At 40.0% G+C, this 26,549-nt stretch overlaps 1 protein-coding gene and 2 long non-coding RNA genes across 4 annotated transcripts in view; 2 read left to right on the top strand and 1 right to left on the bottom strand.

Moving 5' to 3' along the window:
- Positions 1-3,666: 3,666 nt before the first annotated feature.
- LOC138759298 (uncharacterized) lies at positions 3,667-13,601 on the top strand. The gene is made up of 5 exons (XR_011354698.1): positions 3,667-4,294; positions 5,081-5,110; positions 6,651-6,774; positions 7,479-7,538; positions 10,920-13,601. It is a non-coding gene; the product is annotated as an uncharacterized lncRNA (long non-coding RNA).
- Positions 13,602-16,120: 2,519 nt separating this feature from the next.
- LOC138759299 (uncharacterized) lies at positions 16,121-24,380 on the top strand. The gene is made up of 3 exons (XR_011354699.1): positions 16,121-16,266; positions 16,601-16,702; positions 23,027-24,380. It is a non-coding gene; the product is annotated as an uncharacterized lncRNA (long non-coding RNA).
- The window catches only part of adprm (ADP-ribose/CDP-alcohol diphosphatase, manganese-dependent), a 14,303-nt gene continuing 4,936 nt past the window's right edge, over positions 17,183-26,549 (bottom strand). The window contains exons 3-5 of one of the 2 annotated variants that reach the window (XM_069929490.1): positions 23,959-24,081; positions 19,800-20,072; positions 17,183-18,885 (exon numbers count right to left, since the gene is read on the bottom strand). In XM_069929490.1, coding sequence (XP_069785591.1) covers positions 18,881-18,885; positions 19,800-20,072; positions 23,959-24,081 — 401 coding nt within the window. In that variant the 3' untranslated portion in view covers positions 17,183-18,880. Of the gene's footprint in view, positions 18,886-18,910; positions 20,073-23,958; positions 24,082-26,549 lie in introns of those variants that run through there. The other variant, XM_069929489.1, reaches the window with a different exon arrangement.

The raw sequence follows: 26,549 nt of genomic DNA, 5'->3' as shown, positions 1-26,549 counted from the left end.
GCAACAGCGCACGTTTTGCCTCAACCCTGAACACATCTCAGCATGTAGCAAGATAGTAGCACATTGCCATGAAAAGCTGGGCTTTTTTTAAAAAAAATATTTTTCACACTATGAACCAAAATACACAAAAACATTTCCCTCTTGAATGGACACTGTCATTTTCTCCCCTTTTTCCCTCCTCCCTTCCCTCCCTCCTTCCCACCCCCCTCCCCACCCACTAAACGTTCAACATATACAATACAATAAACCCATTAAACAATGTCGTCACACAATGAAAATAAACAAGAAAATTGTGTCATCTACTTTTACACACTGGGTCAGTTCATTTTAGGGGGGTGGAGTTGCGCGGTAGGCCCTCTCTGTTGTGTTCCATGTACGGTTCCCAAAATTGTTTGAATACTGTGACGTTATTTCTTAAATTATGTTATTTTTTTCGAATGGAATACATTGATTCATTTCTATGTACCATTGCTGTACTCTCAGGCTCTCTTCTGATTTCCAGGTTGACGCTATACATTTTTTTGCTACAGCTAAGGCTATCATAATAAATCTTTTTTCTGCCCCATCCAAATCGAGGCCAAGTTCTTTACTTCTTATATTAACTTAGAAGAAAGATCTCTGGATTTTTTGGTATGTTGCTTTTTGTGATTTTATTTAATACCTGATTTAGATCTTCCCAAAACTTTTCCACTTTCTCACATGCCCAAATTGCATGTAGTGTTTTTCCCGTTTCCTCCTTATAGCGAAAACCTCTATCTGATACTGTTGGGTCCCATTTATTTAACTTTTGGGGTGTGGTGTATTGCCTGTGTAACCAATTGTATTGTATCATGCGTAACCTCGTGTTTATTGTATTTCTCATAGTTCCGGAGCATAGCTTTTCCCATGTGTAACCAATTATATCTATGAGAAATATAATAAACAAAAGGTTGCGCAAAAGCTGGCATTATTAAGGTGACAGATTTCCTTATTCTCATGATACTATCTCCCCTCTGACATAAAACAAGAAAGTTCTGGATGAAGTTAAAAACACAATGATGGAGAAACTCAGCAGGTCAAACAGTGTAGCAAGGTTTCCCAAAAAAAGGCGCAGGGGTTCCACAGAAGAAATGGGTAGTAGTAATATGTCACTAAAACTTGTAATAATTATTATTTTAAATTACTTTTTACCTTCTGCTGGGGGGGGTGGGGGGGGGGCATCTCTGTACCTGCAAGAATACCACCTGGCTGGCAGTCAGTCAGCCGGTCTGAATAGACCCCCGAGGGGGATGACTCCACCTGGCCGGCTGTCAATCAGCCGACCCGAATATAGAACTGAGCCGGCCCCTCCTGAGCCAGTCACACGGGGAGCCACTGAAGCATGAGCTGGTGTTCAGACTTTTACCTGAATAAAGCCTGTTGTACAGTCTTTTTGAGTTTTGTGCTTGCTCGCTGCTACCTCAGCGCACCACATCTTTGTCTTAAAATCACTGTTTCTGCGACGACAGCAGCAGTTGTCTTGATGCTAATGAAACAAAAGGGCGTCTTGAGGCCTGACGTCAGCAGCGCAGAAAGATATTCCACGTGTGCGGTACTATATTAAGAACCACGCATCGTTGTCTAAAAAAGAACATAGGAAACAGTGCGGTGGCCCTTCACAGCACCCCCACGGGGCCTCACAAAATGAAGGACAAACGTAACGATCCTGCAGACTGCACGAGGCCCGCAGCGCCGCCCTCCAATTGGCCACAACCAAAAGAGCTTAACTGGCCTATCAAGGGAAGCAGATTTCAAACACACCAATCGGTGCTGAGAGGGTTTTGACCACGCTCCTCAGCTTGAGAAAAAAAAGCAGGGCTGTGAGCCCAATAAAGCTGAGCGTTAACTTCACTCAACTGGGGTTTGAGGCATTCTTTCTTGGAACACCGTGTTCTTTCTGAGCTAACCTGCATGCAGCTATAACTTCTCCTGTGCTATAGCCTCTGAAGAGCCATAACTTGTAACAGCTAGCTACAACAGGATAATTCATCTGAAGCAAGCACTGAGGTGCCGCCATTTTTTCCTGACGATTCTTACATGGTGCCTTTATCTGAAAAATCAAGTGTAAAGAAACAGATGTAGCAAGTCTTTCAGTGCTGCTATTCTTCAATGGGTATGTGTACAAGAAGGATATTGAGGAAGATGTGCTTCTTTGTGAAACTTTGCAAGACATGCAACTGGAGAAATTTTTAAACTGTCTCAATAACTACATGATGAAGAGTGCCATTCCGTGGAAAAAGTGTTTACATGTGGGCACAGATGGAGCCTGAGTGAAGACTATCCATCCTTGGCAAAATCAGCTGTGCACTGCCTCTTACCATTTTCCATGACTTGCACGTGCAAGGCAGGATTTCTGTATTATGCAGCAACAAAAACAAAATACAGGAACCAACTTGATGCCGCTCCTGACATAAGGATCCGCCTATCTAATATTGTGCCCAACATTAGGAAGATAAGTGAGGACAAGAAACAATTTCATTTATCCCATTAAATGTAAATTGGAGGTAACAAATGATTTCAATGGTGAGGATTTTTTTTACTTTCTTACTATGCTTGTGTATATATCAGGTCTTTTAAACTGTAATTGACGATTGGGGTTCTGCAATTTCCAAGTGCTCCCTAAATAGGTTCTGAGAGCTAAAAAGTTTGGGAAGCCCCGCTGTACAGCAAAGATAAAGATACTTAACCAATGTTTCAGGCCTGAGCCCGAAATGCTGGTTATGTATCGTTATCTTTGCTCTATCATGTATGCTGTTCGACCTGCTGAGTTTCTCCAGCACTGTTTTTACTGTCTCCCCTGGCTCTGATTCGCAGTCTTGAGGGGTTCAGGTTCAAAACATTGACAGTCCTTTTTCTCCCACTGATGTTGCTTCACGTACAGATTGTGTTTTGCTCTGGATCTACGTTTTCTGTGTTCCCATACATTACTCCTTTCCATTCTAATGCAACACTTTGTCTAAAATTCTTCTGTTCAAGCCTCTCCAAGGCCTAGCCTGACCTTTTTCATTGTACCACCTCCAACCCAACAGGTGGATGTGATATCTTTGCTTCTTAACTTTCAATCTCTTGGCAAGCTCTGATTTGTAGCACACCACTTGTGGTTGTGTCTTCAGCTACTCAGATCCGTGGTTCTTCTTAAAGCTTCTCTTCATTTACAGCCCCGCTCACAGTTTGCATCTTTGGTCATCCTTGTGCCTCTGTGTGACTCAGCTGTCCAACTTTGGCACTTCAACAATAGACTTTACTATTTGTAAAGGTGCAGTGTTTACATGGGTTCATTTTATGGAAATGAAGTAAAATGGCTCACTCACATTGTGCAAAGTTAAATAATCATGATGTTCTATCAGTAGTTACTCTGGAACTTGATCATAAACATTAGCAGGAGGAATAGAGAGCACTTTTCCAGAACAGGCTATGTCCGTTTATTTGGACTGTCATTATTTTAACTACTGTGAGTATAACTGCAAAGTAATGAAGTGTCAGAATTTGATGGAAGAACTCGCAGGGATTTTCTGCAAATCCAGAAATATAGGAGAGTAATTGTACAAGATATTGGTGTGACGTTGAAGGTACATTCGGCTAGAATTGTAAACAAAATAAGGCCAGTTTTGGATACAGTAGCTTTGAGGGAATTATTTGTGAAGCGATCACCAGTATCATTCAAGAGCAATATTTGCAGTTCAAAGTCTGGATAGAGAGCTTCTAAAATAAATATTGAACTCTCATTTCTTCAATAGCACCCCCAGAATGTGCTGTAAAAATAGTGCATAATGTTATATCCAATTAATTCTGCAAATTGAATAACTATAACGTTAATTAATTGTAGGCACATCGATTAATATTTCCATTTTTTCAACATCCATTTCTTTAACCAACCACTCCTTCGTTGCTGCCAGGGAGTATCAGATTTAGAGTGTGACTGCAAGTATTCCTACTTGCATGAATTAAATTGCAATAGGGTTTCTGCCACCAGCGAATCACAGATGCGCAACTCACACTACCATTTGCTGCCATTCCCCTGGACAGATGAACAATCAATCTCAATCTGAAACATCCTGGTTAAGTTGATTTTTATAGCAGTGTCAGGGTAGATTAAAAATGGTTTAAAGCCGAAAACTTACTGTTAAATATATCAGCTGAAAGTTATATTTTCCAGATGGAGACTCAAAGGAGACTGCAGATAGTGCAATCTGAACCACCACACAATCTGCTGGTGGAAATGCAGCAGGTTGAACAGCATCCTGTAAAGTCACGGAATTCATCAATAAAACCAACAGTAATGGAGAGATTTGGCATATATTAGCGGTGATACCAGTAAATTGCACAGTGATATTTTGCATGTCATGGGGTTGTGGGGATGGTGGGGGGGGGGGGTGTGGGGGGTGGAGAGGGTCCTGCACGAAGACAGACAGTGCATCCTATTGTTTACCATTATACATTATAGAACATTACAGCACTGTATAGGCCCTTTGGTCTGCGATGTTGTCCCAACATATATAGTAAAATCCCCGGTATCCAGCACCTATGGGAATTGCCAGATAAGTGAATTTTCCAGTTGCTTGAAGTTGCATGCTGTGTGGATTGGCGAACTAACAGCTAGGGATGCCAATTTTAAACCTGAGTATTTTTTACCTATTTATTTTCCACAAATTTTTTTGCCAGTTGCTTGAATTCTGGATAACAGGGATTTTACTGTATATAGCTTATAGGTATTATCTAGATCCTTGCAAGAAACAACTTGATGGTTTAGCAATTGTAGGATCATATGCACATGGTTGGAAGTCTGCAGTTCGCAGAGATTTGAGAAGTGATTTATTTCTTAATTTTAGTAGCACTCAATAAAATTAACCAAATTGTCATGTTCCATGGTGTGGGTTTGAAGGGAAATATCTACAGATTTGCTGAACAAATTTCACCTTAATCATAAATGCAACTGACCACATGTTGTGCACTTGATTCTCCAGGAGAAAATTAAATTCCTTGATCAATCATTTAATATTAATAAATTACACACACACACATATATATATATATATATAAATCTCTTCTGTTTTGTCCTCAGGTTAATGATCCAGATGCAGGAATATGAATTGTAAGTATGTTTTATCACAGAGTAAATTCCCTGAAACCAGCTTCATAACATTTGGCTGAAATGTCAGGATTTGGGCAAACACAACTCTTCTTTCACCGTAGACTTTTGATGAGGTACCATGCAACAGATTAAGAACGTGTGGTATTGTGGATAATGTACTTGCATGGATTGAAAATTGGTGAACTAGCAGAGAAGACAGTCAGAAGGAATGGATTGTTTTGGGGTTGGACTGTTTTGACCCAATTAACATCTTTAAACTCGTATGGTGCTGGGCACCTAAATGTTCACAATCTCTAGCAGTAATTTTGATGAGTGATACATGTGCATTCTCATCAATTTTTCTGATGATACATTGCACAATACATTGATACTGCAAACACTCCTTACTGTAAGGTAATTTGAATACAAGTGTGGAAATGTCGCCCTCCATTTTTAATGGCTCTGTTGAGCAACTTGAACATTTCAAAAACGTCCCATCTCCATGTCTAAGGAAGAATATGCTATTGATGAAAGGAGTGAAATGAGGGTTAACCAGGTTACTATCAGAGAAGATGTGTTTGTTCAATGAGAAGATTCAACCCTTGATCACTTGAGCTGAGAAGAATGAGAGATTATCACGATGAAATATACAAAATTGACAGGGCACATACAAAAATGATGTTTCCCCCAATTTGAGTGTCTAAAATCAGGTTAGCAGCCTCAAAAGACATCCACAACCATGAAGGCCAGTGAAGGGTCAGTTGTAAGACAGAAACTTGTTCAATATTTGGATATTAAACTAATCTAGGTGCATGGAGTTAGTGCAGGAAAGTCACAATCTTTTGAATAGGCGAGCAACAGGAGAAATTGAATTTTCTGCTCCTGGTTCTATTCCTGTATTCTAACATCTCCTTTAATTGGTCTCCTTTGTTGAACAAGTTGCTTACTTTAATTCCTGCTGTACTGTCTTTCCTTGTTGGCCTGAATCCACGCGTTACAGGTACAGAGCTTATTATCACTGAGCTGGTATCATTCTTCTGATTTATACTTTTAGAATTATGACTCGACTCAGCACCCATGTTTTCAAAGGGGATGCTAGTGTGATCTGTGTGATGGCTGCAAGTTTTGGATTTTACGGTTACAGGAAGAATTGGCTGAAAGAAATGTGAGCTCCGAATCTCAGCGGAGGAAATAATTTGGTTGTGGTGACGGCCTCGTCTCAATGGTAGCACTCTTGTTTTTTTGGCCAGAGGATGTGAGTTCACGTAGCACTTCAAAAACCAGGACTGTTTTGACACAATTAACATCTCTAAATACTTATCTCATTCTAACCTTTGGGAGCGTGTTGAAACAACTGTTTTTCAGCTGAACTTTCGTTCTTTACATGGTGATCCAGAAGTGTGTGACTGAAGTTTTTTGAACATCTGGAATTCCCAAATTATTTTATAAACAATTCTTTATTGCATTCAATTTATTTTTCGAAGAAACTCTTGTGTAGCAGGGTCATTTGATGTTTCTTGTCTGATTTTTACTTATGAACACTTTGAACTCCTTTTCTTAGAGACCGTCTTCTGGAAACATCTCTCACTGATACACCTCTACATATGTTACATGGAAGCCATTATGTGGGGTTGGTACGTTTATCAACATTCAAAGAACAGTATTTTCCATCAAGAAGAGGGCCGGTATGCAGGTTTCATTGAAATTACACCATTATTTGTGTAGAAGCTTGTGTATTTTCTTCACCTTGTTCAGATTATTCACAATATACCTGTGTCTTTGTGTTGATCTTTTATTTTAACTTGGCATTGTTTGTGTTTAATCTCTCATTATTCCGAATCTATGAGGCTGCATGGAGTTAGATGGTGCCAGACCTCATACCCCAACTAATTTTGGTCTTGACACTTTTCAATTTGGCTCGAACCTCTAAATCAGAATGGGGGGGGGGGGGGGGGGGGGTGTCAAGCCTCACTTAATCCAAGACTCCAATACACCCTGACAGAAGGCTGCATTGTATAATGTTGTCTCTTGGGTAAGAGGCCCATTCACCCCGACCCGTATTCCGGTGGGTGAAAAAAGATCCTGTGGCTGTTCATAAGACTTTCCTGTGTGCTTCACTTAATGAGTATTGAAGTAATTTCAAAGAGAATTCAGTTATTCGGTCAGCCTCTGCCATTTTCATACTTTCTGGCCCTGTGGGTCTGGGCAGAGTAAATGCCTTGTGTCTAAGGCCCATCCTGCAAAGGTGAGGTGGCAAGTGGGCTTCTGGTAATGGAATCCCAGGGCCTGTTCCTGAACTTCCCTGATGGCCTTTTGACAAGGTGAGGCTTGTGTGAAAGGTTACCAAATGGTAGCACTGATATGCTGTTTATTTTGTTTCGCATTGCAGGGAATTTTTAGGATTAGTTCTAATCATAATATGGATAAAGCTTTGCCGAGGTTCAGGAAAGTGAGTATTTAAAATATTTCTCCAACTATCTCCTGTGTTTAATCAAAGAAATGGTGCAAATATCCAGGCTTAAGTCTTCTTTCTGCAGAACGTTGCCAAAGTATTTTTTCCCATATATCTACATTTTTCCTCATTTAAAAAAAAATTTGCTCATCTCAAGCTTGCCCTTCCAAGATTTAAGATTCTTTTATTGTCATGTACAGAAAATGTGATACTACACAACATTGTCTGCCTTAGGGCAAGCAGAAGGCAAAGAGTCACCTTTAGTGTGCCCCTTACAGTAAGAGAGAAAGAGAAGCAAAGGAAAGCCCCTTCAAAGTCACTTGAGTGTCTCTGGATTTGTCTCCTGTACTCCAGCAGCCGCTGTACCCATACAGACTCCTGATCGATCCATTGGCAACCCAAGATCCATATCCAAACCTCTGACGTGGTCAGGAAGCCAGTGCACGAGGCCCTTTGGGTGCTGAAGGCAAGAAGGGCCCCCATGAAATTCCAGTTCCCATGAGCCAGTCTCCAGCAGCGGCAGCCCGCGTTGGTCTCTCAACCACTGAGCCTCTTGCTCGTTCGCTGCCGTGGTCACCTTTCTTGTTTGACCTCCCGCTTGGTTCTCCTTTTCCAATGGGGTGGGCAACTTCTTACCATTTCTCATACCCTGCATCAGTCTGCGGGTTCCCTCGAGTCTGCATCCCCTCGTGGCTGCTGCCATTCTTGGGCTCAGACCTCCACGGTTGCGGGATTTTAATTATAAGCCCCGGCTCATTTAACAAGGTGTTTAACACCTGTACGGAGCCAAGGGTATCAGGACCAGGCATTTGAATCCTTTGGGGCAGCGCTGTCTTTTCGCTCTCCCAGGTTTGCACCAATGGTAACACTGCGTGCATAGCAGCTCCGGCAGGGGGAGGATCCAGGACTGGGAAGCTTTCAAAAGCATGCTGAAAACACGAAGATGAACTCTGAAAGAAAGCGACCATTGCAAAGCAGGCATTCATTTTATGGGGGATAGAATATAATGGATGTGATGTTGGAGTATTATGAGCAGCCTGAAACTTTGATGGGAAGCTATCAAATAATATAAAAAAGGAGACGGGAAGCCTTTTTAAGTACCAGTGTATCAAGAGTAAAACAAGAGGCACGTCGATATCGGCCAATAGAAAATAACGCTGGAGAAATTGTAATGGGAGACAAGGAGATGTCAAAGAAACTGAATGAGTATTTTGCATCTGGTTTTACTGTGGGGAAAACATTAGCAGAATACCGGACTTACAAAAGCATCAGGGAAGAGAGTCACGATCACCAGGAAGTTGCTGCTTCAGGTACTGAATGGTCTAAGGGTAGTTACTGTATATGCAGGCGTATACTCTAAACGAGATGGCATCTGAATTTCCACCTAAAATGTTAATTTTGAGCTATACAAGACTACCCCAAATCTGACACATACTGCTGACAGTTAATATACTAATTCACAATATTTTAAAAGCAAATTACTCAGTAAAGGTTTACATTTTAAAATAAACCACTGTCAGCTCCTTTAACAGGCCTTTTAAAGCCTGTACAGAGCCGATGGCAGTTCTGGCTGGGCAGGACCCTGCGGGGGAGCGCTGAGACTTCGCTGTGTGGGATTTTATACATGGCATAGAAGACGATCCCTAATTTTGGAGTAACTTTTTTCAAAGTTCAAGAGCCGTTTTATACACTGACATATATGGTAAGTCTCCCAGACCAGATGGAATGTACCCTTGGGTACTGAAAGAAGTAGCTATGGAGATTGTGAGGCACTCCCAGGAATCAGTAAATTTTGACATAGTTCCGGAGGACTGCAAAATTGCAAACGTCCATCCACTATTTAAAAAAGGGAAGAAGGCAGCAGAAAGAAAATTATAGACCTGTCAGCCTAACATGGGAAGGCGTTGCAGTTGATCGTCAAGGACGAGGTTACGGAGTACCTGGAGATGCATGACAAGACATTTCATGAAAAGTTAGCAGGGTTTCCTGAAGGGAAAATCTTGCCTAACAAACCTGCAATTTTTGAGGAGACCAAAAGCAGGCTAGATAAAGGAGCTACAGTGGATGTTGTATATTTAAATTTCCAGAAGGGTTTTGACAAGGTTCCACCCATGAGGCCGCTTTACCAGATGAGAGCCCGTGAAATTACAGGAAAGATACTAGCATTGATAGAGTATTGGTTGATCGGCAGGAAACAGATGGGAATAAAGGGATTCCATTCTGGTTGGTCACCGGTTACCAGTGGTGTTCTGCAGGGGTCGGTGTGGGAGCCACTCCTTTTTATGTTGTATGTCAGTGATTTGGACTGTGGAATAAATGGCTTTGAGGCCAAGTTTTCAGATGATACAAAGATATGTGGAGGAGCAAATAGAGAGACTTAGATTAGGAGTATGGGCAAAGGAGTGGCAAATGAAATACAATATCGGAAAGTGTTTGGTTGTGCACTCAGAGGAAATCCACGCAGAGAACATAAAACTCCTTACAGACATCGAAATTTGAACCCTGGTGGCTGGCATTTTAAACAGTGTTGCACTAACCACTTCGCTAACCATGCTGTCCTTCTGCTCCTAGATCTTCTGGACTTGATTGATCAAATTTCCAATTTGCTTTGGTTGCAGTCGTGATCAATCTTCCTCAACTTCCTAGCTCAAATTTTTGAATTAAACCTGTGATCCTTTTGGTTCATGCCCCAATCTACAGCAACATTTGTAAATTTTAACATCCTTAGTGAATTACTGGTAGCAATATTAAAATTAAATATTAAAATGCACGAGTTTGCCAGATGACACACTTACCATGCTAGTTAACAGGGAGCTTCTACTAACAGTCGTCAATTAGCCCAACAGCTCAGTTCAGTGGCAGGTTAGGCCATGAAATGTCAGTGATGATCACTTTCGTGTCAGGCATGGAACACAATTTTTAATGATTTACCAAGCCAGAGCTCTAAAGCTACCTCTTTAAAATGACAGTCAAATCGTTTGTTTTCAGATCTTCAGTTGTAGAATTCTTGTTGTGTTTGTACAGGACAACCAACCAGCTGTGATTTTTGTTCTGAGTACTTTCATGATGTTAAATGAATAAAACAGAAAAATGGTAATATCAGTTTCAATGGCTTTTAAAAGCATTGACTGTTTTGTAACTTGAAAGCACGAGATGCTAAGAGGAGGAACACTTAGGTGAATATTTCATTTCCAAACATTTCCAGTTGGGAAATTTGTTTCCAATCTTGTTGAGCTAATTAACAAGTCACTGCTCATAATCTATCTGAGATAGAATTCAATTATTGGATATTTCAATTTAAAAAGAGCAACACTCGAAGCACCTCATTCCAGTACGCAAACTTGGTTAGAGATTAACGGTTTCTTTTTTATTTTTCAGGTATCCTGGTGGTTTTAGAATTTCTATTGCAGTTTTTATTACTGTTTTTCCATTCATAACATGGTTTTATTACTACATCAATGAAGAGTTGCGGGCATCTTGGCCAGAGCACTGCAAGAATGCGATTTAAGCAAGATGCGAGCTAATAATCGTACCAGGAGTAAAATGAATTGATCAGCTGCTGTTCAGAGCTGCTCATAACTTAGTGTTGCTATTACAAATAATCTGACAGAAAGAAAGCTATGACATAATTCTCTGTAACTTTTTAATTTATAAATGAAATACCTTTCAAATAATGTTAATTGTATAATGAATGTGTCATTTTGATATATCAGAGGGAAAAGACTGCCAATTAAGTCTTGGTTCTGATCTTGAAGATTGAATCCAGCTCGGTGTTATGGGTCAAACCCATTTATTTGATGTCTAGTGAATTCCGTTGCAACGATCACACAGATTCTGAGATTTAGGTTGGGATTATTGGGGCGAAGCAGTGTTGTCAATGTCCTCTCAGAAAAGGACTGGCAGAATGTCCTAAAAGATTGTTAGCCCAAAAGAAAAGTGATAGCTTCACATTTATAATTGAAAATTGTACCTTTTGCATTCTGAGTTAATGTTAAAATAATTGAGAAGAGAAACTTTCCATTGGGGAAACTAATCTTTGTGATTAAGGCTAAACCAGAAATTTCACAGCAATGCTTTAGATGTGGCATAGCAACAGGAACGTGGACATGTACCTTCTGGGTGGAACTCGGCTAAGCCCTAGAAAAAAAAAAATCATAAGTAAAGAATTCTACAGGACCCAGAGCACTTCTTATTAGGAAATATGATGGACACAAGGCTTAAGATGAAGTTGTCCAAATTTCACAAAGGCAACTTCACAGCTGTTGTAATGTCACATTACATCGATGTAACCTTTCTGAACATTGTGCCTTTGCAGGTTTTATATCAATACTCGTGTCTATCTCATAAATTTATATTTTGTGGAATTTCAAGTCTATACCCCTCAAGAGTGCTCACAGGTGGGTTCCAAGCTAAACCTAGACTTGGTCCTGAAACGTCAGTCACGTATGGTTTACTTTTGTTGGAATTGGAACATTATTTGTTGATCCTGATGTTCAAAGATTTCCCTACCCGCACTTACCAATGAACATTGTGCTTGAGTAATGGCAATCCGGGGTAATTTATAAACTTTGATTATTAACATTTTAGAACATAGAAAACAGAACATTACAGCACAGTACAGGCCCTTTGGTCCATGATGTACCGATCTATATAAACGCACTCGACAAACTAAACCTTTATTACCACACACTCATAACACTATTTTTTCCTGCATTCTTTTGCCTGTTTGAGAGTATTTTAAATGTCCCTATTTCACCTCCACCACCACCTCTCGCAATGCATTCCAAGCATGCAATACTCTGTATGGGGAAAAAAAACTAACCCTGATGTCTCCCCTGAACCTTCCTCCCTTTGCCGCTTACAAATGACCTCTGGTGTTTGTTAGTCTTACCCAGGATAATAATGCTGGTTGTCCACCCTATTTATGTCTCTTGTAATCTTGTCGACCTCTATTAACTACCCTCTCATGCTTCTTCACTCCAAAGAGAAAAGCCACGTTAACCTTGCTGCACAAGACACATTCTCCAATCCAGGAAACATCCTGCTAAATCTCTTCTGCACACTCTCTGTAGCATCCACATCCTTCCGGTAATGAGGCGACCAGAACTGAATACAGTGTTCCAAGTGTGATCTAACCAGAGTTTTATAGAACTGCAACATCACCTCATGACTCTTGAACTCATTCCCCTGACTAATGAAGTCCAGCATTACCAAAGTGTTTTTAACTACCCGATCAATCTGCATGGAAACCTTGAGAGATCTATGGATTTGCACCAAAAGGTCCCTCTGTTCTTCCACACTTAAGAATTCTGCCATTAACCAGGTGTTCAGCCTTAAAGAATGACCTTCTAAAATGCATCACTTCACACTTACCTGGATTGTACTCCACCTGCCACTTTTCTGCCCAACATCTACCCAACTATCTACAACTTCTCCAACCTTTGTGTCAGCAAACGTATTAACCTAACCCTCTACTTCTTAATCTAGGTCATTTATAAAATTATCAAAATTATGGGTCTCTTAATGTGTAGTATAGACTGGTGCAGTATAACTTTCTCCACCAGCTCTATGTGACAGCACAAAAATTGAATAAGGCTAAACCAGAAATTTCACAGCAATGCTTTAGATGTGGCATTGCAACAGGAACGTGGACATGTACCTTCTGGGTGGATCTCGGCTAAGCCCTAGAAAAAAAAAATCATAAGTAAAGAATTCTACAGGACCCAGAGCACTTCTTATTAGGAAATATGATGGACATAGGGCTTAAGATGAAGTTGTCCAAATTTCAAATCCAATTTGTAAAGATTGCATTAGTAATAGCCAGGATGTACATAGCGGTTACCTGCAAATCTCTCACTTGGACATTGTGTGCTGAAATATAGAAAAGCAAAGCTGTGTTCCCTTGGAGAAAAATTATCGATAAATTAAAGAAAAATATGACACCTTCCTAAAAATTTGGCAGCCATATTTAAATTTCGTAGGAGCACAGTTGTAGTGTGGATCTGCATGTCTCACTGTCCTGCCTTCTCTGTCTATCCTTCCACTGAGGGAGGGGCCGGGGGGGGGGGTTCATTTCAGCCCAATCAAGTCAAGAAAAATGTAACAACCTAGGTGCCAGGTGTCAGGCCGTGACAAATCCCTGATGTGTTCCCAACCTTTGTTGTGGGTGCCTCGAATGTTGAATGTAATTGTGTTGTGTTGAATGTGGGGAGTTGAGGGGAGGGGAAATGGCTTGGACTCTATGGCAAATTTTGTATATAATGGATAACTAATTTATGATTCATTACTGGAAATTGTTTGAGTTTGAAAATCTATAAATAAAATATTCAAAAAAAAGAGTAGGGGGTTTTAAAATAGATAAGGCCTGGCAGAGCATCACCAGAGAAGATACTCAGCACCTGGTAATGTTTATGAATCACAGACTTCAAGCAATCATTGCATGGAGGGATATGCGACAAAGTACTAAACATGACTAATATACATACCATTGCTGTGTCCCAAATATTACGGTATATATATATTAGTCATGTTTAGTACTTTAGTCTGAAATGAGGGGACTATGTGTAACATGTGCCTTTTAATGAAATTTGGAATGTACACTTTAAATCACTTGTGAATGGTTTTGAAGATAGAACATTACAGTACGGGCCTTTTGGCCCTTGATCTTGTGCTGACCTATATATTCCTTTAAAAAAATACTAAACCTCCCTACCCCATAACTCTCCATTTTTTTTTCCTGCCATATGCCTGTCTAAGAGTCTTAAATGCCCCTAAAGTTTCCTGTCAAGATATTCCAGGCACCCACAACTTTGCATAAAAAGACATTACCCTGATGTCTCCCCTCCCTGCACTTTGTACAAATGTCCTCTTAGTGTTTGCTATTCCTGCCCTAGGAGACAGGCGCTGGCTCTCCATCATATCTATGCATCTCAATCTTGTAGCCATCTATTAAGTCTCCTCTCATCTTTTTACCCTCCAAAGAGAAAAGTCCCAGCTCGTTAACCTTGTCTCATAAGGCATTTAACAAACCAGGTAAAATCCTGCTAAATCTCCCCTGCACCCTCTCCATAGCTTTCATATCCTTCCTATAATGAGGTGACCAGAACTGAATACAATAATCTAAGTGATCTCACCAGAGATTTGTAGAGTTGTAACATGACCTCTCGGTTCTTAAACACAAGCCCCCCCCTATTAATGAAGCCTAGAATCCTCTTAAGTTAATGACGATTAACCCTGTACTCAGTCTTCTGGTTTGTCCTTCCAAAATCAACTCACACATCCCAATTGAAGACCATCTGCCATTTCTCCATCCAACTCTGCATCCTGTCTATATCCTCTGGTAGCCTTTGACAGCCTTCAGCTCCATCCACAACTCCTCCAAACTTTGTATCTGCAAACTTCCTCACCTATCCTTCCGCCTCTTCATCCAGGTCATTTATAACAAAGAGCAGGGATCCCAGAATGAATTCTTGAGGTACGCCACTAGTCACTGTCCTCCAGGAAGAATATTTTCCTTCCACTACTGCTCTCTGCTTTCTAATACAAGCCAATTTTTTTTATCCACTCAGCCTCATGGTTTTCTGAACGAGTTTCCCATGGGGGACCTTGTCAAATACCTTGCTAAAATCCAAATAGACCACATTTACCACCCTACCCTCATCAATTTCTTTTGTTACCTCCTCATAAAACTCACTTAAACTCCTGAGGCATGACCTTCCAAATTTAAAACTCTAGAGCAGAGGGAAAATAAAGGAAAAAAAGTTTTTTTTGTCCTAAACATTATGGAGGGCACTGTATTTAAACAATCCTGCTCTTGTACTCATCTCCTGTTCACTAGAAAAGAACTTTTAACAGCACTGGCATTATTTTGCATTGCTAACTGAATTTCTAAAGTTGGATCCATAACTAGATACTGCTCAGTTTGGATTTGCTTAATTATAATGGTTGCATTACCAATCAATGCTATTAGGAAAGGAACCAATTTGTCACAAAACAACAACAGAATGAGAATTACTGCATGAACAATGGAGCAAGTGTAGATTTGGACACCCTTGAACAAAACTATGGTTAACTTGAAATACATTGTCAAAAAAAATGACGAATGGTTTTTAAGACATTTTTAAACATTTAACAACTGTTTGGGGATTTTTTTGCTTCTGGAGTACATTGGTGATGTACTTAAAGAGACCGCTACACCAACCATGCCGCCCTATTGACCCTTACAGACAGAAATCCAAAGATGACCACTCTTGAGATTACACTTTTTAGCTTCCTTCCTAACTCCCTATATTTGCTCTTCAGAACCCCATCCTTTGTCCTAGCTACGTGTACCACATCTTCTCACCCTCCCACTTAAGAGTCTTTATCATCTACAACCTGCATCAGAGTCTTATGGTACAACCTCCATTTGACTGGATGAGTTTAATGCAAACAACTTGTACCATCAATAAAGCAGCTCATTCAGTTGATATCAACCATGTTAAACATTAACCTGCTCTTGCACTCCTGCACATTGACCGCAACGTGGCATATACAAAATTCACTGCAGTTACTCACTCAGGCTACTCAGAGAGCATCTCTCAAACCTCTGACCTCGACCATCAAGGAAAGGGCTTTAGCAGCACAGAAACGCCAGGCTCTGCAGATCACACGATGCATTGACATGGAGTGAATCACTATTCCTCATTGTAGATGGATCCCGATCCTGGAACATACTAGCCAAAAGGTATAGTGCGAATATCTTATCAAGAAATGTGCAGTAGAATTCAAAAGGCAGCTCACCATGAAAGAAAAACAATGCATACTGATCCTGAACTTTTAAAAAATCATTCTTGATCATTTACATTTTATCATTAAACTTCAATTACATGCCAATAAATAAACACAGCCTTTTAAGCAGAATAAATTATTGTTAATGGCTCTCTACTCCTACTTGAATATTCACTTTGAATGGTCTCCTGTCTGTTCAAGATTGACCAACACTGACCAAAATTCGATCCTGCATGCATTCAATCTTCACAGAACTTTTTTTAAAATAACATTTTTTAAATTATTTGAAGGTGCATTAAAAAAGCTGGGAGAAATCAGGAAATGCAGCAGGTGTGAAGAAAGAGGGATAGCCAACGATAAGGGACGAGAGCCTGCAGCAGGACTAATAAATGGTGGGTGACCTGAATTGTTAAGTATCCCTCTGCCTTCACAGATGCTGCACGACCTGATTAGTCTCTCCAGCACATTTTTTTTGTTTGTTTGTTCTAGATTCTAACGTCCATAGTTTCTTGTGCCTGTGATTTGAAGGTACAGGTACATAATCTTTTATTCGAAACCCTTGGGACCAGTCTCTTTTCAGAATTTGGAATTTTTCAGATAATAGAATAAGTTACAGCAGTACATTAAGTAACTGCGCTGATTTCAATTTTGCGCAAAATAGAGACACTTCAACAAGAAGAGTCTCTGGACTGGGGGGGGGGGTGCAATGGGAAGTGGCGGAGCTGGGGAGGAGTGCAATGGGAAGTGGCGGAGCTGGGGAGGAGTGCAATGGGAAGTGGCGGAGCTGGGGAGGAGTGCAATGGGAAGTGGCGGAGCTGGGGAGGAGTGCAATGGGAAGTGGCGGAGCTGGGGAGGAGTGCAATGGGAAGTGGCGGAGCTGGGGAGGAGTGCAATGGGAAGTGGCGGAGCTGGGGAGGAGTGCAATGGGAAGTGGCGGAGCTGGGGAGGAGTGCAATGGGAAGTGGCGGAGCTGGGGAGGAGTGATGATGGTGGTAAATGAAGTGAGATAAAGAGAGACCATAAAATTACTAGCATCCGATTTTTCATTTGTTTCTGGTCGTCGCTGTAAAACTTCAACAACTTATTTTTCTGCTTTATTAAGTGGTATATGGTGGTAGTTCCCACACAATAAACTTCAATAAGGCGCCACACAAATACACCACAATCAAGCTTCTGCAATAACTCTACTTACTGCGCTATCAATAATGACAGATGCTTCCTTTTCTGCTTCTCTCTGTTACCCACTGGGGACCCTGCAGCTCTTTTTGACATTTTCAAAGTCTGCGAGCAGCAGAGGTATGTCTGACTGGTAGGAGCACTGAGACACGGCGCTGGACCTGGGGCGGGTCGCATCCGGTCATGTTTGGCACCAAACACGAGCTTCAGTATGCAGATGACACCCATGGAAAAATAGGTTTGGTTTTCGGAAGTTTTGTTTTTCAGACTTTCAGATAAAAGATTATGCACCTGTACTACATTATTCCCCCCCTTTCACAGATAAAGTTGACTTACGATCGTAATTTACATGATGTGTTTTCTCGTCCAGTTTAGCAATATGACTAGAGAGGAGAAAAAAAAAACTTCTCAATTCTTCTTCACCACAACTAATCAGTGGCACAGAACTAACTGGGTGAAAGAGCGTGGGTTATAACAGGTAAACTAGACTTGAAAGGAACACAAACAAGGGATGTGCGATAATCTATTGCTAGTGGCTTTGATTCTTTTGTGTTGCCAGAGGATGTGATGTAGCTGTGTTGGTCTGTTACAGGGAGGGGGTTCAGAGCAAAACTATACATATGTCTGCAAACTGATCTGATCAAGGTACAGATGGAGTCAATATCTAGGCAAATCAAACACTGCATTAGTGTACCAGAGCCCAATGGTTCACACAAGCTTGTATCAATATTCTGCAGTTTGTAAAAAGTTGATTGAAACTTAGTAAAACTACTCATAATTAGATGTAATAGAGATGTTGATATGAGCCTTATAGCTAACTTTATGGCGACATGCTGGGGGTTGAACACAACAGTAGGCAGGGAGTACGATGCTACACAAATCAATGCATTAAAGATTCTGATCCAAAACTGTCCCCAGATCAACGTAAAAGATCCCATGCTCATCATCTCATGTATTCTGCCCACTATCCATCCCTCCTTCAATATCTTTGTCCCATTGATGGTGGTGATAGCTCTTTACTAAATTACACTAAGAGTGTTTAAATGGGCTATAAACACATTTTATTAAAGTACAGGATAATATAATAATTCAGTGCAAGAATCTGAATTAACACTTGCAATTAAGAGCAATGCAACTTCAGATCCCATCAAGTTGCTGAAATCACAAATGGTGTAAACACTCAGAATTTCCTTTAATTAACACTATGGAAATCCAGGTTCCCCCTTTTAAAGATGCAGAATATCTCCTTTGGAGAATGTCCGACTACTCCAGTGCCAGATCATTCGGTTATTCAAACTTCAGCATAACAATCCGAGTGATCAAAGGTCCAACTGGTTTTTTTTGTGTGAATATTTTACTTTTAACTTTTACAGGTTCAACGATCCATAAACAAATCAACCTGAGAGATAAAAATAAACACACAAACAGTTAATCCCATCCCCTTACTTCCCTCCCTCCCTTATACAATTGATGAAGCAATCAATAAACTTATTAATACAGAATCAAATGTCATCTTCTTTGCAAGTAGGGGGAAATTAATCAAACTGGGTGCCAATATAATTCAAGTAAGGTTTCCATATTTTAACAAATGTGTCCTAATTCTTCCTTGCATTGTCAGTGATCTTCTCTAGGGGAATGCATCTCTGCATTTCCAAATTCCGTCGTGAGATGGTTAACTGGGAGTCGGACTTCCATGAAACCGCTGTACACTTCCTGGCTACAACGAAGGCGGCCTTCACAAAAGAAATTTGGTGTTTTGATAACTTAAAACCCATGTTCCCAATATCTTCCAAATGATACAGTTCAGGATCTTGTGGAAAATCCACTTTTGTAACTTTCTTCACAAATTCTCTCAAAAAAGCCTTCCCTTTGTACATAGCCGGGTGGAGTGGATGAAAACTCCAAGTTCTACACTACATCTAAAGCACAATTCAGAATAATCAGATTTTGATTTATGTAATTTTTGTGGTGTGAGGTGTAGCTGATGTAAGAAATTAATTGCACCAATTTATATTTGGCATTAATGATTTCAGATAGACTGTTAATACAGAGGTCTTGCCACCACTCTCCGTTAAATTTTTAATCCAATTCCAATCTCTCTGTATATCCAAGTTCGGATTCGGACTCTCACTTTGGAATATGTAATACATTCTAGATATACACATTCCCCTGTCGAATTAGAATCTCCATGCTGTTGCATCTAGGTAAAATCATATATGGTCCTAACTGTCCCCTGAAGAAAGATTCTAGTTTGTCCATCTGTTATCCATTACAACACAAATCTATTAAATTATCTATTTCTGTACCACAAACCTCTGGCAGAAATGCGACCTCTTCCCTTTAAAATCATTCTGTCTTCATATACATGAACAGTCCCAAATGCTTGACTCTCTGGTGATGTTTCAATCACACCCTCAAAGGTAAGATGATGAATTCCATGGTCATCCAAGTAGTAGCCACCATCGTGATCATGTCCTGCTATAAAACAGATCACACTGGGGTGTGCATGTAGCAATGAAAGAATCTCATTATAGTTCCAGGCAACACACATAGGATCGGTCGAGTATGGATGAACAGGAAGATGACCTGCAAAAAAACAGTGGACAAGTGCACGTTATTTCCATCCATTCTAATTTAAAGAGCGATACTGCGCAATAAATTTATTTTAAATTTAGACATACAGCACAGTAACAGATCCTTTCGGCCCATGAGCCTGGCTGCGCAATTACACACAATTGATCTCAAAACCTCAGTATGTTTTGAACAGTTGTAGGAAACCAGAGTCCCCAGGAAAACCCACACAGACATAGGGAGGATACCTCACAGCCAGCGCGGAATTAGAACCCCGGTCCTGATTACTGGCGCTGTAACAACATTGCACTAACCACTAGGCTAACCGGGCTGCCCAACATTTAAACTATGAAAGGAACAATTATATAATGTCCATTTTTTAGAACCTTGGTCAAACCAGACAATACTCTTGCAGTGAGAAAATGTTACAGCTACAAGTACAAAGTTAAGAACTCCTGTACTAGGACTCCCTAAGGCAGAGCAGGCCAAATTCCCATCTACAGAATTCCTGGTTAAATTTTAATATTTGTAACAAACTTCAAGAACTAATTTTGACAAAAAAAATCCCTCGTATGTCTGTTTTAAGGCATCCACTGCTAAAACAATGAAGCATTTTGTACATATTCAGCACCGAGAAAGCTCTTCCCAGCTCCTGACTGAGGACACAGCAATTACTCACACAAGTTCTTTTTAAGGTTTTAGGAGTTTCTGGCCTCCACCATTTACAGGCAAGTTCCACAACAAGAATTCTTAAACTGCTTCTAATCCTACCAATTCCCATAAATTCATCTCCCCTCATTGCTCTCCCTGGCAAGGGAAAATAGTCCTTTTGTTCTGTCTCAGTTTCTCACAACTTTCTCAAGTTTGCAGAGGTCCAGTACGACAGAGTAAACCTTTAGATAGATGTAAAGTTGAAAATGTGTTGATCAGCTGCATCATGGCCTAAACCTCTTGAGTGGAAAGCCTTGCAAAAGGTAGTGGACACAGCCCAGGACATCACAGGCAAAACTCTCCCCACCATTAGAAAATCTACAAGCCAGGAAATGGACGACAAGTTAGAGCTGGAAATAGAAAAAGTGTGTCAGAAGGAAAATGTCAAAATAATTATGGGGGGATTTTAACATGAAAGGGGATTAGGAAAGTCAGGAAGATACTGGATCTCGGGAGAGTTTGTTGAATGCTTACGGGATGGCTTTTGAGAGCAGCTTGTTGATAAGCCCTCCAGGGGATCGGCAGTTTTGGATTGGGTGAGTTTAGTTTCAAATTTGAGAAGCTGATATCAGATGTGTCAATATTTCAGTGGAACAAAGAAAATTACAGTGGTATGATGGAGGGATGGCAGAGCAGAATTGGATGATATAATCATATAATATAAAGTGCAGGATAGATATAATCCAAGGAAAAAAATACTATGAATGGAAAAATGGTACAAATGTGGCTAACAAGAGAGATTAAAGCTAAGATAAAAGTGAAAGGGAGGGCATACAAGGAAGCAAAAGTTAGTGGGAAAACAAAGGACTGGGAAACTTAAAAACACAGAAAGAAACTAAGAAATCCACTAGGAAAGAAAAGACAAATTAAGAAAAGTTGGCAAATAACATACAAAAGGATACAGAGTTTAAAAAAAAAAGTGGAGTAAAAGAAACAGGGGTAGATATGGGACCAATTGAACATGATACTGGGTTACAAAAAGATGGCAGAGGAACTAAAGAAGTATTTTTTTTGCATCAGTCTTCACTGTGGAAGACATTAGCAATATACCTGATAGTCAGAGGTCTCAAAGAGCGAGAGCGCTTGGTAAGCTAAATGGACTAAAGATAGATAAGTCTCCTGGACTGGATGAGATGCATCCACGGGTTCTGAAGGAGGTGGCTTTAGAGATCGTGGAGGCATTGGAAATGATTTTCCAGACATCAATAGACTCTGACATGGTTTCAGAGTTTAAGAAATGTAATTCTACTCTTTAAGAAAGGAGGGAGGCAAAAAAAAATCGTAGACCTATTAGTTTGATATTGATAGTTGGAAAGTTATTGGAGTCAATCCTCAAGGACGAGGTTATGAAATACCTTGAGGTGCATGACATGATAGGTCCATGATTTCAGGAAGAGACATTCCTATCTGACCAACCTATTGGAATTTTTTGATGTCATCTCAAGTAAGATGGATAAGGGAAAAACTGTGGATGTTGTGTATTTGGATTTTCAAAAGGCCTTCGCTAAGGTGCCGTATAAGGGGCTGCTTAATGAGATGAGAACCCATAGAATTACAGGAAAGATATTAGATTGGGTGGAGCATTAGCTGATAGGCAGAAAGCAAAGGGATCCTGTTCTGGTTGGTTGCCAGTTACTAGTGGTGAGGGGTCAGGGTTGGGGCTGCTTCTTTTTAAATGTATATCGATGATTTAGATTATGGATTAAATAGTTTTGTGGCTAATTTTGATCAAGATGGGTGGAGGATAAAACGGAAAACTCAACTGAGGCACACTATTATGAATATACAACTGTCTGAGAAAGTGGATTTATTAGAGAAAATTGTTGGTCTTAAAGAAGGTAAAGAAAGGGAAAATATCATAACTTTTTTCCAATGCTGGATTCCTGAAGTTTTTGAACTGGATGAGTTTTAAGGAAATATTGAAGTAAAAAGGGTACATAGGGCTTTAAAACCACACCCATTACCAGCTCAAAAAGGATAACCTATATTGATAAAGTTTCTTCTTTACCAGGTCAGAAGAAAGTGTTAGAGTTAGCCTCAAAACAAGCCAAAGAGAGAAAGGGTCTATTGGAATATCATGGAAATAAGATATTTTTATTTTAAAAATCCTGATATTAGTTTTGAGTTGTTGAAAAAAAGGAAAGAATATAATCTGGTAAAGAATACTTTGTGGAAGAAAGGTTACAGATTTGTTCTACTCCACCCTGCAACTCTTACAATTTTCGTGCAAGGAGGACCAAATAAGTTTTTATTTACAGATCCTGGATGCACAAGAATATGCGGGCTCTACCAATGATCATCAGGAAGATGACCAGGGGACCGTACAACAAGCCAGAGTCTGAAGTTCTTCTTGATTTATAAGGAGTGGATTAAAATAACTATAATCTGTCTAATCGATATGAATTGAAGTAATAGTGAACGTTTGGGGGAGCTGGAGTGAAATAGACTGACATCTATTGAGTCATGTGTGTTTTCTTGTGGCTTTGGCCACTACCTGTAAAGCAGAGGGGGATAATGTTGTGTATTATTTTAGCAACATTAATTGGAGTTTATTTTGTTTTTATTTAACTTTGTTTCTTTACTTTCTTTTAAAAAAACCCTGGATTGATATGCCTTATAAAAGCTTTGTGAGGAAAGAGGTGAAGGGGAAATACTGTTTATGGTTGATTAAAAAATATACCAATGAGTAAAGTATTGACCGTCTTAAGTTTTAATATTAATGGGCTTAACAGTCCAGTGAAGAGAAAAAGGATTTTTAGCACATATTAAGAAAATGAAAATAGATGCAGCTTTCTTACAAGAAACTCATTTAATTGAATAAAACATCAGAAGTTAAAAAGGGATTGGGTAGGATATGTTGCAGCTTCTTTATTTAAATTCAAAGGCAAGGGGACGTAGCTATTTTGATAAATAAGAAACATCTGGTTGAAATACAAGATGCTATTTCTCCTAATAAGTAAATCCAATCTTGACCAGCTCCTCCCACAACTAATTCTCCAGCATTGACAATATCCTTACAAATCTCTTTTGTGCACCTATGCCATCACATCCTTCCCAAGAGCTGCAGTGAGAACTTAATATAGTATTCCAGTAGTGGCTTGCCTGGTATTTTGCCCTTTCTCTCGCATGGATTTGTCTGCCCCTACATCGAGAAAAATCAACCAGAACAGATTACTTATAAATTACTTACCAATGACTGTGACCTTTTCCTGGTTGTTATCAGAGAATGTTAGTACATTGTTTAGCCATTCTAACTGCTCTTGGCTGAAACCTCCATTAAATCCCAAGAAGCGTTTATTTAATCCATCAAGGCCTGTGGTTTAAAAGAGGGATTATTGTACATTTTGATAGACTACAGCAATGCCAGATTTATCTAAATCTATGGCAATCTTTATTACTGTTTTTAGATGTCTTTTTTAAGTTAATGGAATACTTTCAAAATATTTTTCACAATTCCAGTGGAATAATGCAGAACTTTTCATGGCATGCAGTTATGGAGAACGTAAAATTGCATAACTATTTTCTAAAAGCAACATCATTTCATAGACCAATTAATATTGCTTTGCCATTGTTATAATTGTACAGGGCAGGTTGGCAATAATGTAAATCAATTCTGGGTTTATACACAAATTATTAAACAATTCCAACTTTGTGGTTTATAGTGGTAATGAAATATTTCAATAACCTGTTCAGTCAGAATGTATGTGTATATATATGAGCGAGAGAGCGAGAGAGCGAGAGAGCGAGAGAGCGAGAGAGCGAGAGAGCGAGAGAGCGAGAGAGCGAGAATATGACGGCACTGCTGCTGTAACGGCAGCGCTGGTGTGGACTCGTGGGGAGCACTCCCCTGAGGTCCAACCGCTCAGTCAACTGCCATCAACTCCAAACAGGCTTTGAACAGTCCGTTAAAAGACCCGACAGTGGTTTTATTAAAATCCCATGACCACGAGGTCTGCGCCCATGATGGCGGCACCTATGATCGGCAACAGCCATGAAGGGTTGCAGACTCTAGGGGAGTGGAGGTCTCGCGCAGGGCTCGAGAAAACAGGGAGAGCAACCCTTGTCTGAGAAGGAAAAGCAGAGGAGATGATGACCCACATGCTGGTGACCATGACGGCGGACTAGTGAGGGGGGCTCTGCGTCTGAAGGTTCCACGCATGCGGCGGGATGCTGGCGACGTGAGGTGAAGAACCCACGGGCTGCTGGATGCTGCAGTCGGGAGACTCACGCCAGGCTGAGGACTGCTGGAGACTGGCTGAAAGGGTACCAGGTATCAGAAACGGGATGCAAGGGAGTACCAAAGGCGTTGAAGGGTTCCTGACCATGTCGGAGCTTGGGTTGTAAATGGTTTGAACTGTACTGTGTGGCTATGGAAGCGCTGGGGACGAATCCACGGACACCCAGTGACTCGGGGTGGTGGGGGACGGGACACACACTCCCTTTTGCTTCTCTTTCTCTGACTGTAAAAGGCGCTTCAGGCAATTTCTGCCAATGGCAAATCTGTCTGCCTTACAGCAGGCAAAAGCAATATGACACTGTTTTATTACAATGACAATAAATTGAATCTTGAAACAATCAAAAACATATCGGGGGTGTTGATTAATGAATGTAAATTGGGCAGCATGGACTCGTTAGCCAAAATAGCCTGTACTTCTAAATAAAAAAATATTTTTTTAAATATTGAAAAATTATATACCTGATTTTCTTTCCTTAGCATTTTGTTACTAACCATGCAGAACTGCAATAATCATGAAAATTATAGTTATGAGATAACGAAATACAGGTTAGCAGTGAACGCTTGCGCAAATCTTGCACAAAACAACAATGTTCCAGGATTTTACACTCCACAAATCAGAACAAAATACAAAAAAAGTTAGATAACCACAAATATAGAGATAGGAAAAATTGACATTCATGAAATAATGGCCAAATGAAATTATTTTTTCATCTAAATGCATTAACTTCTTATTACATTGCTTGTAATCTTTACCTCGATGGATGGATATGTTATCTTTAAATTGCAAAGTAGCATTTTAGGAACGATCCTTTTCTATTTTCTGGGGAAGCCTTCGGTACTAATAGGTAGACAAATAGGTGGAAACTGATAGTTAATACTGGAATCTTATATTAGACTGAACAAATTAATCTCTGGTATTTGATGTAAATAGTTTAAGAGAAAGCAAACATAATTATATCAGAGAGGGCAAATATATCTTGATGCATTTAAAAGAAATATATTGCTTTCATGTAAATGATTTATATTTTAAATTACTATCAGTGTAAACTAGTGGTTCTCAACCTTTTTCTTTCCACTTTAAGTATTCCCCATACCATAGGTGCTCTGTGATGAGTAAGGAATTGCTTAAGGTGGTGTGTGGGTGGAAAAAAAAAAGTTTGGAAACCACTGTTTTAATTGTACCTAATGGACTCGTTATGTGCACGGTTTCAGAACTCCAAAGGAAGTGGGCCAATGACCATTTTTCTCAAACAAATATTTTAGTAACAATTGGGTCCAGAGCAGTGTTTCTCAACCTTCTCTTCCCACTCACATCCCATCTTAAGCAATTCCTTACTAATCACAGAGCACCGATGGCATAGGGAATACTTAAAGTGGGATGTGAGTGGGGGGAAAAAAAAGTTGAGAACCACTGGTATAAACTATTTGCAGTGCATTTTACATATACAGCAAAACCCCTGATATCCTGCACCGATGAGGATTGGTAGATGCTGGATAAGTATATATTCCAGTTGCTTGAAACCTACTCTGAGTGCCTAACTAAT

Source organism: Narcine bancroftii, chromosome 3 (genome assembly GCF_036971445.1).
Source record: "Narcine bancroftii isolate sNarBan1 chromosome 3, sNarBan1.hap1, whole genome shotgun sequence".
NCBI classification, from domain to species: Eukaryota; Metazoa; Chordata; class Chondrichthyes; order Torpediniformes; family Narcinidae; genus Narcine; species Narcine bancroftii.
This window is presented reverse-complemented; position numbering and strand designations above follow the sequence as displayed.